Here is a 13,949-nt window from a genome sequence, read left to right as displayed (position 1 = left end):
TTCTGCGAATTAGAAGGGACAACCAAGAGACTACATCACATCGCTCATCACTACATACACTGTAACGTTACATACATAGCCAGCACATAAAGGGTTACATAAAATTTAGTAGTTGAAAGGTCCCATGTCCTTATCCTAAAACATCTATATTACCTCCTTCTTTTGTGATTGATAATAGTGCCAGTCGTTTCTGAAAGTAAACTTGGCCTTGAGTGTGTTTTCCTGAAATTCACAATTGCCCTCTGACAAAACCATACAAAACTGCAGCCTGCATGTTTTTTTTTTATGATATGATGATGTGTAATAGTTGGACCCTTTATTTCTGTTCTGAACAACCACATTACAGTGTACGTTTAGGTAAATTGTCCAAGGTAGTTTACGTAGGAACACAGATGCACATAAGACACAGTTTCTCATTGAGGGAAACTGTGAGAGGAATCATATAAAACATATAGTCAATATAGTATCTGATACTAGTAATATAATTGCTTACCGAAGCCATGCTGTAGGTCAAAGACCTGAAACTTCCCATCTTGTAACAGGCGTCGCCATGGCGAGTGGCATCGGACGGGCAGGCCACTGGAAAACACACGTGTCACAGATTCTCAAACACTTCGTTGCTTGATTAAGATAACGTTACAAGTGACACTTGTAAACATGTTAGACTACGGTCGGTTACCTGTCACTGTTTACTGCCGCCAAGTTCCATGTTTTTCATGTTCACCAATGACTTTGAATAAGCTGAAAGAAGCTACTCTCTCTTTCACCTTACCATCACTGACGTCAAGATTGTGGCAGGAAATGTGATGAAAAATTGCAAGTTCTAGGGATACAAAACTTGGTGAAGCGAATCATGATATTTCTTTGGGTATGGTACTGTCTCTATACAATAGGAACTCATGAGGGGACCAATACCCACCGATGCACTCATCGTCCTGCAACTGGTACCCGACGGGACAGTGACACACCCAGCCGTTGTCAGGGTCGTGTGTGCACGGGTGCTGGCCGTCCATGCAGTAGCAGTCCATGTAGGCTGTGAACATGGGAATATGAGATCACTTCAAAGACTGACAACATCATATAGGTCACACGGCCCCCTTGGGACCCTAACATTCTGCTTTGTTATGATAGTTGACGGATTGAGGTATGGTCAATCAAGATGATCAATTTCATTTCAAATGTTTAGAAATTACTAGTGAATATAAAAGATACGTTATAGGTTACCGGTATCTTGCAAACTATTGGAATAAACGGCATCCTACGAAACACTTGTCCCAGATCCTTAAAATATCCATTAGTTTTGCATTTTTAAGTTATGTCACAGATCCCGTGGCACAGGAGATTGTTGTTCAAGGTTAAGGCGCCTTAAAAGTAAACCATTCTCCTACAGCAGAAATGAATCCCGTCGTAGAAACGCCTTTATTTAGAGGGAGTCCCTATGACGACACTGACGAGAATGAAGTAAACAATATTCTGGTGATCCCACATCTGGACAAAGAATCATTAAAGTGCGGGAGACCTTAAAACTTTCCCTTAGACCACAGTACATCTATCGCACTGGGTACTATATCTTACCGTGACATTCAGTTGCGCCTACGCCGTAGGTGGTGGTACCGTTAGGGCAGATGTTGCAGCCCCTGGTCTGTCCTGGTTCGGCGGTGTAGTAACCGAACGGGCACACCAGACACTCGTTCATGGCACGGTCGTGGTAGGTACCAGCCGGGCAGATATCTGGGAAATATCACATAGACCAATAGACTTCAGATGAGCTATCTGGTACCGGTGGTATGTGACACAATAAGTCACATGTGAGCGCAAGCAAAATGACTCTAGTTAGTACTATTGAAAGATTGACGGACGGATTTGTTTTACGTACAGCAGTGTCCATCCTGCATCTCGTGCCCCTCCGGACACCCGACGGTGGTGACCTGTGTGCTGACCCCGTTGTCCTCCAGGGACAAGTGGACGCCGTCCACGTTCATGGTCACAAGACCTGACTGGACCAGCTGCCTCAGGGTGTTGGCGTTGTTGCTGTAGGAGAACGAATAGAAATACTAGAATACAAAAACTGTCTGTTCTACTACAGTATTAAGGAAATTCACCCGGAGGTCCAAGATGCACTAATTTCTTTGTAGGCACATACCAATGTCCATAACAATCCATTAATAGTTATCATGCTGCTTAACTATAAGAAAAAAATACATAATACATAGTAAATTCTCGGCGGAGGTAATTAAATCAGAAGCATTACATTTTATATGATCATACATTCTGTTGTGAGGAAAAATGTTGAAGACCACAGTGATCCATGTTACGCTGCAGGGTAAGTTGAGGCAAAAAGGCTTCGCCCCAGGGGCGTCGCCAAAAGATACAGCTTAAAAAGTGATTATAGTTCCAACTGCGCATACGCTGCGAAATACAGTGTGGATGATATGTCAAACAATGCTTAATACATGCTCAGATGTGTTTTGTTTATATCTGAGGGCCATTATCTTTGACATTTGCCCCAAAAGCATTTCACTGCGTATGTGCAGTTGGGACCCTGAACCTCCTTTATACAGGTGTTTACTAGTAGATAACAGTGTTTGGGATGTAAGTAGAAGACGTAACAACATGGTAGTAAGTATACTGTGCGTACGAAGAATGTAAATATTTTCAAAACTATCTGTTTGCGAATGCAATATGAACAGACTAAGGTAACATTTCCTTACTTGTTCTACTATGATGAAGGGGGACCTGATACAACAAAGGTGCTTTTAGAAACCCTTACGTCAGTTGCTGGTTGATGTACACGGGGATGGATCCGTTGGTCCACTCCACCCCGGTGTTGTCCACGATGTAGATCTCGATAGTGACATGGATCTCCGCGCTGGCGGGGCCGAGGTTGGACACCTCGAAAGTGATGTCGCCAACCTAAACACACGAAATAGCATTGAGGGACAACTGAGACAATGCATTGTAAGTATCAGCTCATTACAATTAGAATAAAGCTTGTCAATTGTGTGTTAGAGGCGATTTTAAAAGTTTGGTGCTCTAGGTACGATAAGACATAAAAGAAGCATGCTTAGAATCAACTGCTAAGAACATTTATTGGCATTTATCGCTTACATGGCACGGTGCCTGGCAGAAGGTAGTCTGGGCCGCCAGGCTGTCCCTGAGGGCGTCCTCCACAGCTTCTCCGTCAACGGTGGTGTTCGCCCTGATCAGCAGGCCGCTCACGTCCAGCGCAGCGGTCACTTCTGACTGGGCTACGTACATTTACGACAAGAGTTGGACAGTGTTCATTGTACTGTTTCAGCAATGGCGTTGGTTTTAAAATATCTGCTTTATAAATTCATGCCAGTAAATACAAATAAAATAAAAACTTCTTCTGAAGCAATCTGAAAAGCTTAAACTTCGTTGTTGTTCAATTCCTTTACACACGATTCTTGCTGCATGTTGATCAGTCATGATACTCGAATTGAGCTTTGGTTCATTTGTTGACACATTGGTTGTTAAAGCAATAAAACTACAACTGAACCTAACGACACACGGCACCTAAAACATGATGTTACCTTTTCTTGACAGAAGTGAGACGAAACGCATACAATAAGATCTTGCCAACAAGGTTCGCTGCTATTGTTCAATGATAGACTGTATTTCTTGGGTTTGGTGTCATTTCTGTGAGAGTCTTGTAAGTATTAGATATTCTCCACTTCTTACCTTGACAGTCCAACACGTTGGCTAGGGTGTAGGTGGTCTCAAAGCCGTCCCTGGAATGTGCGTACGCACGGATCTGCCACAGGTACCCGGTACTGGCGCCACAGTCGTACATGTCGTCAGTGGTCGGGTAGATGGTGGGAGAGTCACAGCTCAGGAACGCCTTCTGGACGTTGGACGTGGTTGTGCCGTCGAAGTGGGTGGCAGTCATGCACCGCACGGACCCTCCCGCGGGGGTGGGGATGGAGTCACAGCTACACTCTCCGTCAGCTGTGGTTGAGCGTTGTATTAAAAAAAAATCATAAATCACCGAATTAGGTCTACCAATTTGATTAACGCACCGATCTCGTAGCCCCATCCTTTCTTCGATCAACTTTGTCGAAATTTCCTAAAGCAAAAACGTTACCAGCAACAAGGCGTACCTGCATACATTATCTTGTTTGGCTACTAAAGCAGGTATGTTTGCTAAAGAAGAAGAAGGACCTATCTAAAGAAAGAAAGCATAAACGACATTTAGCAACAATTGAAGAGAGAGGGAAATAGAGGGCGAGAGAGAACGGTCAGAGTTTGTTTCTGCTGTGTTCAATCAATCACTTTCAGGAGAAAGAACACTTACGTTCACAGACAGGTTCGCCGTGCCATTCGCCATCGGAGCCACAGACGATGACTTGATCCCCCTGGAGGTTAAATCCGGTATTGCAGGTGAAGGTGACCTCATCTCTGTACAGCGTCCCCTCCATGTTCCTGGTGGCGTGGCGAATGTGACCTGGGTCGCCGCAAGAAATACCTGCGTGGACAGAAAGCAAAACATACTAATCACGTTACAGAAGTAAATGAACTAATGAATGAATGAATACATAAATGAATGAATGAATGAGTGAACGAACGAATGAATGAATGAATACCCACGTTGACAGGTAGGCAACCTTGCGGACCAAGTCTTGTCGTCTTGGCAGACAGCAGAGAATTCGCCCACCAGCTCGTATCCAGCGTTGCATGAGAACTCGATGACGTTCCCAGAGCAGTAATCCTCCAAAGCAGTCACCTGTCCATTCTCGATCTCCACAGAGCTGTTGCAGCAGATCCCTGGAAACAAAACATCACTATTAGATCTAATATAGATACAACAGAGGTATGTACTGTCGCAAGGGGCGTATGTAAAAGAAAAACATATTGACGGAAGCTCTTTTTATTCTATTCCTTATTTTCTATCAACTCTTCTGTCTGTGTAAATGCTCCTTTGGTCGAACATCGTTTGGATTCATTTTTCCAGAATATTTCTACTACTCTCATTGAAAGTTATATTGAAACTGTCATGAAATATTCAAAATATGCACGCCAAAGTAAGGTAAAGGTTGCTCTCTGAAAGTTGGAAAAATTGAGGGGGCATGTGAGGTCATCTGGTCAGGCGACCATAGCCCGATTAGAGGTTGATTGACACGTGTCCTCTGTGAGTTCACGTGAAAGAATAAAAATTGAATGAATATGTCAAAAATCCGCTTCGAAAGCAGTCTGTTAAATTAATTGTGTCATGTGCAAGCAAATACGTCCCCATTTCTTCAACCGACAGTTTGTCAGGCCAGTCAGCATATGAAATTACATTTTTCAGTGAAGCATTAAATGTCCAACAAACTTAATGTGTGCCTTCTATCAAAACATACGCGTGTAAGAAGCCATGCCAGCAACTTTAACTGTTTACATTCTGTGGGAAGTTATTTGCACCAACTCGAGTGTGACTTCACAAATACAGGACGCGTCACTGAATGAGCAATGCAACCGTGCGGGCAGTCAACTTTCTGAAGAGGGGATTAATTACGATGAAGTTATTTCACTTGTAGTGTTTGAGGAAGCTGGTTTAGAAGAAGCCAGACAAACTGACTCTATGACAGTTGAACTGATTATTTGGAACAAAAGCTACGACAGAACCGGACAATGCTGCACAACAGGATATCCGCCACGAGAAAGCTCCAATTGTATGGCTCATCCACGACTGTCATAAAAACGTAAATTTACCGTACGACAAACGTGAGCAGAGGTCTCAATCTGGCAGTTAGTCTTGATATGAAATTGTTACAGACTGAATATGGCAGTTTGCTCGTTGATCGAATTGTAACTAACTAACTATGGCAGTTGCAACGTAGAATAATTCAGGACTTACTCTGGCAGTTCGGATCCTCTCCGCTCCAGGACCTGTCGGCCTGGCAGGTCCTCGTGCGGCTACCGTGTAGCTCGTACCCGGCGTTGCAGCCGAAGCTGACCGTGTCCTCATAGCGGTGGACCAGCGCCCGGTCACGACGGAAACCACTGGTGGGGTTGGAAGCCGTCGGACAGGTCACTCCTGCAAATTCAAGTACACGCGTTCAATTCTCATGTTTTTGGGATAGATAACCACTACGTGAAGGTGACTTTTACATTTGTAGACTAACAAATCCATAATGTTAAGTGTTTTCAGGCTGTTTCGTCGACCTTGTGTGCTCGTCTCTGGAAATTAAAAAAATATGTACCCCCTTCCAAACGACGACCCATCTAGGGCAATTTCAAAACTACCACTGTTACGTACTCTGACAGACGATGTCCTCTCCGCTCCAGGTTCCGTCGGCCTGGCAGGTACGGCTGGTGGTGGTGCCGGCGATCTCGTACCCAGAGTTGCAGTTGAACATGACGGAGTCTCCATAGCTATGGTGGTTGGATCTGTCCCTCAGGAAACCGTTCTCAGGGTTTGTAAGGACAGGGCAGCTCACAGCTAGAGCAGAACGTCACAATTTCAATTAGTTTACGTTCTCAAGAAATAATACCATAAAATGCATAAAATAAATGCATAATTCTTGGAACTATTTGCTTCACGCGAAAAAAAGACTAAAACTCACTGGAAACCAAAAAAATGCACTTGAGCTTAAGGCTATTTCAGTGGATGGAAATGTGGAAAATGGAAAGTAATGGTCAGGGTATAATCTCATTAATTTGATATTCTTATGTGAAAAAGCTTATCTGGTATCAAAGGAAACATCTATCATCTACCCAAAAATCATGACCATAGCATATCCAGAACAAAAGATATAGACGTCCTTGTGGCTTTCAAACCGGGCCGAATATAGTACTATAAAGATCTAAAGAGAAACCCGATGCTCCACCAGAAACAAGTCATGGATAGCTTACCCGTTTCACAACATTCTCCCTGGAATCCCTCCGCGCAGCTGCACCCTGAGGATGTGACTTGTCCTTCGTTGTAGCAGATCCGGTTACAGGCTCGCCTCTCCACACTGTCCCCGGTACATGCGTACCCACCGCAGCTGGCCTGGACACACGGGAGGAGAAAATATGGTTCTTTTCATACCTGATTTGTCCAACTGAGCATGGTGCGTTTCTCCTTATCACTCAAAACTTGTCAGGAAGATTATGGTACATGTACACTGCGCCGCAGCCGACCGATGATGATGATGACACCAATACCAGCGCTACAATGATTGCACGAGTGTGGTTATATAAATGGAAATGACGCCGTCCTATGCATCAACATTGTAATACTTTTACCTGAAACTAGAATAAAGCTGTTTTGGTTAAAACCTTGGAGGACAACCTCTTGTATTACCCAGCTCAGACTTTCATTTTGCAATGAAAATGTATTGTTGGATGTAGATGTAGATTGAGAGGAATGTTCTTGCCATTGTATGCTACTTCTATGCATCATCGAAGCCAATACCATTACGCTACACTACACTACACCACACCACACCACACTACACCATACCATGCTTCACCAAACCGCACAAAACCACTAAGCTACACCACACTTCAGTGGATGACTCACGCCACGCGCAATGGCCCTGGTGCGCTCCTGTGTGCCCTGGGTCCCGCAGGTAGCGGTACACTGCGACCAGTCCCCGAAGCTGCCCCACGCACAGTCCACCCGGGAACAGCTCCGGCGCCGGCGGCTCCAGAACCAACCCTGGGTGTCCGGTACCAGCAGAACTACCAGCAGGGCCAACGTCACGGTCACTGTCAAGGTCCTCATGGCTGTAGTGACAAATTCTCAACCTTAGATCCACACAGAAATCGTCAGATGTATATGCTACCCGCAAATATCAAACTTTAACATGTCTTTCCCACTGGAACGGATGCTAAATCGGTAGTGTAGCAATCATTAAAATCGACAATGGAGGAAAATGAAATGGCGTCGGGAATATTCAAAAGCCTTCTCGAAATTTAACAAGACTTTACAATGCATATGTTTTACAAAATACCTTGACATTACAATGTCCCTTACTAAGTTAGTCTCTCCGACGCAGAACTACTGCCAACGTATACACAAAGAGATGATAACATTTGTCCGGTAACGCATACAGAAGTCTAAGAACTTTACTGTCCCTACCTGTTGACTTTGTAGAGCGGGCGAGAAGATTGGCAAACCGATGTTGAATGCTTTACTCCCTGGGGCGCAAAGTAAAATCTCTTGCGTGACTCTTTATATATATTCGCGTGTGAGGACATCCTGTCGTACCTTGGCAGAAAAAGGGCGTAAGCAGAGACAAAGAATAATAGTAAAAAAACGACAGAAATGTCCTAAAGTTTGCCATAGCTTCAATTTCAGAGGCAAAGCAAATACTTAGCAAAATCTTCTCAAACTAAATTGCTGACACACAATCGGGGTTCAGGCTGTCAATGACATTAAGACTGAATTGTTCAAATCAAGAAAAAAGGGTAGCAAATTGCACGTCAAACGGTTTGCAAGGGGCGGTTTGTGGCAAACAGTACGCCTCATTACCCTTAGTTAATAAAATGAAAATCAGCAGTTTCTACACAAACACATTTCGACGTATTGACATAACCGGTCGTTAGCTGTGTGAAATAAGTTTAAAGTCTTGTGGTATCTAACGTTAATATGATATACAATTTTAGTCCAATTAAAGAATTTATATTTTTGCCTTTGGGAAAAATGCAAAAAAGGGCAAAACATTTTGTGACTCAGCCACAGGATGGAAAATATGCATCTGGCAAAGATCCTTATGGAGTTCAAATATGAAGATCAGAGTTAGTCTTATAAACGCTGTGTGTATTCTTAAATATCATACATACTCCAATGGATAGTACAGTATCTAAAAAGAATCTTGTCTCATGTTTTCTTTGAATTCTAGGCGAGCTGATATCAAGATAATTATACGTCAATATGTTTTAATAGAGAGGCACGGTAAACGTAACATCATCCACTCTTGCCCGGGCGTTACGCAATAACATAGCTCCTGAAGTTCGTTTTCAATAGTTAGTAAATACATAGTCTCGTGTCAGTTTTACTGACGTACAGTATGTCCAGACTTGCCAATTTCCCAAACACAAGACGTCCTTAGTATCCGGGTTTTAAAGACATTTGTCTTGGCCTGATTAAATATGTCTTACGTATGTGTGTATAATGTAAGACAGTTCACTTAATAATACTTGACGTAATGTATGTCGACTAGCTACCACCTCCGGCTGTACATGCCATTCGGTGGCAAGTACATATATAAAGCTGGCTTCTGTAAGGATCCGGTTTACATTCGCCATGCGATGTGTGTTTGTATTCAATATGGAAAATCCTGAGTCGTACCTATCAATCTATCTACATACATTTATGTGTCTTTTCATATCTGAAGTGAAACAAACTACATCTATCACTGTATCTGGTATATTTCTTTCTTTCTGTCAATCTGTCTATCTTTCGAAATAATAATCTTATGGGTAAGGTCTTCTAATGACGTGAAAGGGGGTTTGCCGTGGAAGGGAGTTTGCTTAGAAAGGCAGTTTGCCGTGGAAGGAGCGGCAAACTCACTTTCCCGGCATTAGAGAACCTTTGCCAACCTTGAAACTAGCCAACCACCACCATTCCCCACCCATTAAATAAAAGCAGCCTTTCTCGAAGTCTGCGAAGGAGGCTACGCAAACTAAAACCAGAATTCGCCATGCTCGTCCTTTGCTTACGCAAAATTTTAAGGACAAAATGTTTATTTTCTGTAATTTTCTATGTACAAAATCTAATTCTACAGCACTGTATAGAGGTAGACTACGCCATCGTCGCCAGATGAGTAGGCGGGAAAAATCTCCCTGGACACCTGCTGCCACAGGCCTTCGCTCTGAAGCGCCGCCATCCGGGATTCCAGATCTTTGCAACCCTCGTTGGTTTGCAGGCGGTTTTCTCTGATGGCGAGGCAGATAGCCCCACCTGTTACATTTCGAAACAAAAACTGTACAAGACGTCAGGTCAGGAACGAGGACCAATGTATAAGATGCTATAATTACTTTGTTAAAGTTGTCATTATAAACACACAAGCATATTTCTTTCAAAGTTAGGGGATACCCACCGGGTTTGACAATGCGAATAAGTTGTTCCAAACAGTCGGATTTGACGTGACCGGTAGCAAACAGACCACTACCAATCACAGCATCATAGCTGTCTACAAAAAAAACACAAACAAAAATAAACATTCATGTATATTATATTATATGTATGTATGTATTTATGTATGTATGTGTTATAAACAACAAGAATGTCTATAATTTCTAACACAATTACATTTTGTTACTCTGTTAAATCTTTTCCTTGGGCTTGTTTCGAAGATAGCCAGTTGGAATGGTGGCCATATAGTGACGGGTAACTTCCAAATGCCCTGCCTTTTTCATTGCCAACTCATTGTCGACTCTTATTCGTTTCCTGCAATTTTACTAGATGTGGAAGCAAAGACTAACATACTAACTGATATAACTTACCATCATCAATGCCAAGTCGGTTCGATCCCAGAAATTCCTTGATGAAGTTCTTGTAGACGTTCTTGGTCTTGGCAACATCTAACATGTCCTGACTAGCATCTAAGGCGTCTACATTACAGAAATCAAGCTTGGACAACTGAAACAAAAATGGGGGTGGGGGTGAAGTGGAAAAAGTTTGCAGCATTGAAACAAACCTGAAGATGAATAGCATTAGAAATCGCCAATTATTTTGACATATTCCGATCCAAAATGTTCATAAATACTGACAGTAAAAGAAGAGCGAAGTGTTACGACATGTACATGAAGTATACTATGTAAGTGTGTTCTGCCACTCAGATTTTTTTTCAAATTTTATTTGTACGGCATAGGTACACGAGATATTACCTGAAATGCGTCAATGTTCACGTAATATTCATCAATATTAAAATTCAACAATAAACATCATAACTCTGTGTATCAAATTACAAAAAAACTAAAACTATTAAATATAGTAACTGATGCGAGAGGCAGTGATCGTTTATGGGTGTGTCACTCTTGCTGAAGGTCAGGTACACAAAGTACATACCTCTTCACCACAAAGTCCAGTTCCCGCTGCCACATCCAGAACCCGGATGTCCCTCCTGTCACCCTGAGACTCAGCTAGAACATTGGCTACCTTTCCGGGCCCGGTGTACCCGTCAGTCTCCATGTCCTACGTATACATCATGGTCACAATAAAGATTGGTCACAAGACTCACAAATGCAGATTCTCTCTGTCGAATAGTTTATGGGATAGAGTCGAGCTCCCTTGCATTCGAGAACCTGGCCCCTGTTGAAAATTACAATTTTAGTGCTCCTCTCTAAATATAAACGCCGGTCGCACCATGGGTGTCTGCGAATGAGGCCTAGATTGGATGCACCCCTACAGGTATAAAGGCCACTTTATTGCCCACTGGTTAACTGACTTGAGTACTAAGTGATAAACATGCAGTTGTTACCCACCGCTCCCACCGTTCAGCACATGAGAACCTACCTTGTCATACATTTTGGCCCATGTCTTATACATGTTCAACATCTCGTCCGCCGTTATTCTTGGGCGGGTTATTTGAGAAACTTTCTCGTGAACTGAGTGCAACTCTTCCGTCATTTTGCCAGGTTGAAAGTTCACTGTTCTATAGGTCACTAAACTATGATACTTTGCGTGTCAGTGTATAACGTTGTTCTTACATTATGATTCATTTGTTTTCCAACCAAGCATGTATCATGGCCTTTAATTGCTTCGATAGCCTCGTTTGCCAGACTTTGGTCCGGCCATACCGACTAACACTTGTGGAAACTGCTGATTGATGAGACTGAACCAGTGTCCAGCTGCCGAGGCTAATAAAATTGTGTACAGACTTTGGAAAAGGGGAACGAAGATTTCTATTCATATATGCACCTGGCAAAGCTCCGTTTGGAGTTCAAATATGAAGTTCAAATATATCAGAGTTAGTCTTTTAATAAACGATTTATATCCTTCAATGTCATACACACTTCACTAGATAGTATAGTACCTGAAAAGCATCTTGTCCCATTCAAGGCTAGCTGATATTAAGATCAATATATTATACGTCAATACTGTTTACGAGAGAGGCACGGCAAACGTAACATGACCACTTTTCCTGGGCGTTACGCAACAATATGCCTCATGAAGAAAATGCTTTAACGTTAGATACTAAGTAAATACGTAGTCTTGTGTCAGTTTCACTGACGTACAGTATGTCCAGACTTGCCAATTTCTTAAATACAAGACGCCCTTGATAGCCGGGTATGAAAATCATTCTTCTTAACCTGATTAGATATGTCTTGCGTATGACGGTATGTGTGTACAATGTAAGACAGGTCACTTAATAATACTTGACGTATTGTATGTCGACTAGCTGCCACCTCCCGCTGTAAATGCCATTCGGTGGCTTGTACATATAAAACTGGCTTCTAGTTCTGTAAGGATCCGGTTTACATTCGTCATGCAATGTGTATTTGTATTGGATCGGGTACATCTGAGTCGCATCTATCTATCCATATATCTACAAACATCTAGGTTTTTTACATATCTGAAGTGAAACATGCTATCAATTTATCTGTGCTATTTCTTTCTTTTTTCTTCCTTTCGAAATGATTATCTTAAATGCCTAACTGCCTTTCCAGGCATTAGAGAACCTTAACCAACTTTGCAACTAGCAAACCAGCGCCCTCACCCCACCACACCCCATAATATAAAAGCGGCCCCGCTCGAGGTCTGCGAAGGAGACTAAACAACCTAAAACCAGACTTCGCCATGCTCGTTCTTTGTTTACGCAAAATGTTAACGACAAAAATGTTTACTTTCAGTCATTTTCTCTGTGGAAAATCTAATTCTACAGCACTCTATAGAGGTAGACTACGCCATCGTCGCCAGATGCGTAGCCGGGGAAAAGCTCCCTGGACACCTGCTGCCACAGGCCTTCGCTCTGAAGCGCCGCCATCCGGGATTCCAGATCTTTGCAACCCTCGTTGGTTTGCAGACGGTTCTCTCTGAGGGCCAGGCAGATAACTCCACCTGTGTGATTTTAAAATAAAAACAGGACGTCAAAGCTGGAACGAGGACAAAGCTAGAATTACTTTGCTAAAGTTAACATCATAAACACGCTGGTTAGTTAGTAGAAAGGAATTTATTTTTCACGACGGTAACACTCACCGGGTTTGACAATGCGAATAAGTTGTTCCAAACAGTCGGATTTGACGTGGCCGGTACCAAACAGACCACTGCCAACCACAGCGTCATAACTGTCTACAAAGACACAAAAATAAACAAGCATATATATAATGTATATCATATGTATTCATGCATGTACAGTAGAATCCAGTTAATTGCACACCTATGTAAAGCCCCAATGCGAACAACATGTACGGAATTATCAGAAGCAAAAGAAAGCGATATTGTGGGAGATCGTGGGCGGGTCCCGGGCGTGTTGGCACCAAAAAGAGACGCCCGTCCGCTTAAGGCAGGCATTACGATTTGGTAGACAACTTGCTGTAACATACTCAATAAAAATTGTTCTCTATCTGCCCATTGTCTAATTACTGCAATTGCATTTAAGGTCGTGGGGAAATGTTTTTGCGTTAAGGAGAGAATATTTGTAGTGAGAGAACATTTGTTGTGGTTTTAAGTTCTTGGCAGCCAGTCGGAAGCTACACAGCGACTCGAGTCCTACAGACATGCTTTCGTGATCATCAACTGTATCGTATCTACCCTCTGGATACGTAGTACAGTAAAGTGTACTTTACTACCATAGTGTTGGCAGTCAAACCTGTCCCAGCTATTATCCATCAGTCTGGGCTGACCCGTAATCAATGACGTGTTACATTGCACAGTCAGCTGTAATGTATTCAGTATGTATACGGTCCAACTAGGCAACTTCGCATTATTGCACACGCCGGAAAATTGAAAGAAATACGTTGGCAAATTAGCTGTGCAATCAAACAGCGTCTACTGTATTATGTACAACAAAAAT

At 42.7% G+C, this 13,949-nt stretch overlaps 3 protein-coding genes across 4 annotated transcripts in view; all 3 read right to left on the bottom strand.

The window, feature by feature from the left end:
• The window catches only part of LOC118413316 (sushi, von Willebrand factor type A, EGF and pentraxin domain-containing protein 1-like), a gene marked incomplete at its 5' end in the record, with an annotated part of 23,812 nt that extends 15,723 nt beyond the window's left edge, over positions 1-8,089 (bottom strand). Inside the window, 2 exon segments of the mRNA XM_035816628.1 lie at positions 7,589-7,713; positions 8,069-8,089. Coding sequence (XP_035672521.1) covers positions 7,589-7,711 — 123 coding nt within the window.
• Positions 8,090-9,710: 1,621 nt separating this feature from the next.
• On the bottom strand, positions 9,711-11,461 carry LOC118411405 (demethylmenaquinone methyltransferase-like). The gene is made up of 5 exons (XM_035813715.1): positions 11,450-11,461; positions 11,003-11,128; positions 10,438-10,573; positions 10,032-10,124; positions 9,711-9,892 (listed from the first exon to the last, which is right to left on the bottom strand). Exons 1-5 carry the CDS (start codon positions 11,459-11,461, stop codon positions 9,711-9,713), a joined length of 549 nt encoding a protein of 182 aa, XP_035669608.1.
• Positions 11,462-11,898: 437 nt separating this feature from the next.
• The window catches only part of LOC118413324 (methyltransferase-like protein 27), a 35,980-nt gene continuing 33,929 nt past the window's right edge, over positions 11,899-13,949 (bottom strand). Inside the window, exons 2-3 of one of the 2 annotated variants that reach the window (XM_035816641.1) lie at positions 13,133-13,225; positions 11,899-12,994 (exon numbers count right to left, since the gene is read on the bottom strand). In XM_035816641.1, the coding sequence (XP_035672534.1) occupies positions 12,813-12,994; positions 13,133-13,225 (275 nt within the window). In that variant the 3' untranslated portion in view covers positions 11,899-12,812. The remainder of the gene's footprint in view (positions 12,995-13,132; positions 13,226-13,949) is intronic. The other variant, XM_035816650.1, reaches the window with a different exon arrangement.

Source organism: Branchiostoma floridae, chromosome 1, assembly GCF_000003815.2.
Source record: "Branchiostoma floridae strain S238N-H82 chromosome 1, Bfl_VNyyK, whole genome shotgun sequence".
In the NCBI taxonomy this organism is placed as follows: domain Eukaryota; kingdom Metazoa; phylum Chordata; class Leptocardii; order Amphioxiformes; family Branchiostomatidae; genus Branchiostoma; species Branchiostoma floridae.
This window is presented reverse-complemented; position numbering and strand designations above follow the sequence as displayed.

Excerpts from the sequence above, each read along its gene's own strand:
- LOC118411405 (XM_035813715.1), bottom strand. Across the intron at positions 10,574-11,002 it reads CTGGACTTTGTGGTGAAGAG|TTGTCCAAGCTTGATTTCTG; the intron begins GTATGTACTTTG and ends TTTTTGTTTCAG. Across the intron at positions 9,893-10,031 it reads TATTCGCATTGTCAAACCCG|GTGGGGCTATCTGCCTCGCC; the intron begins GTGGGTATCCCC and ends GAAATGTAACAG.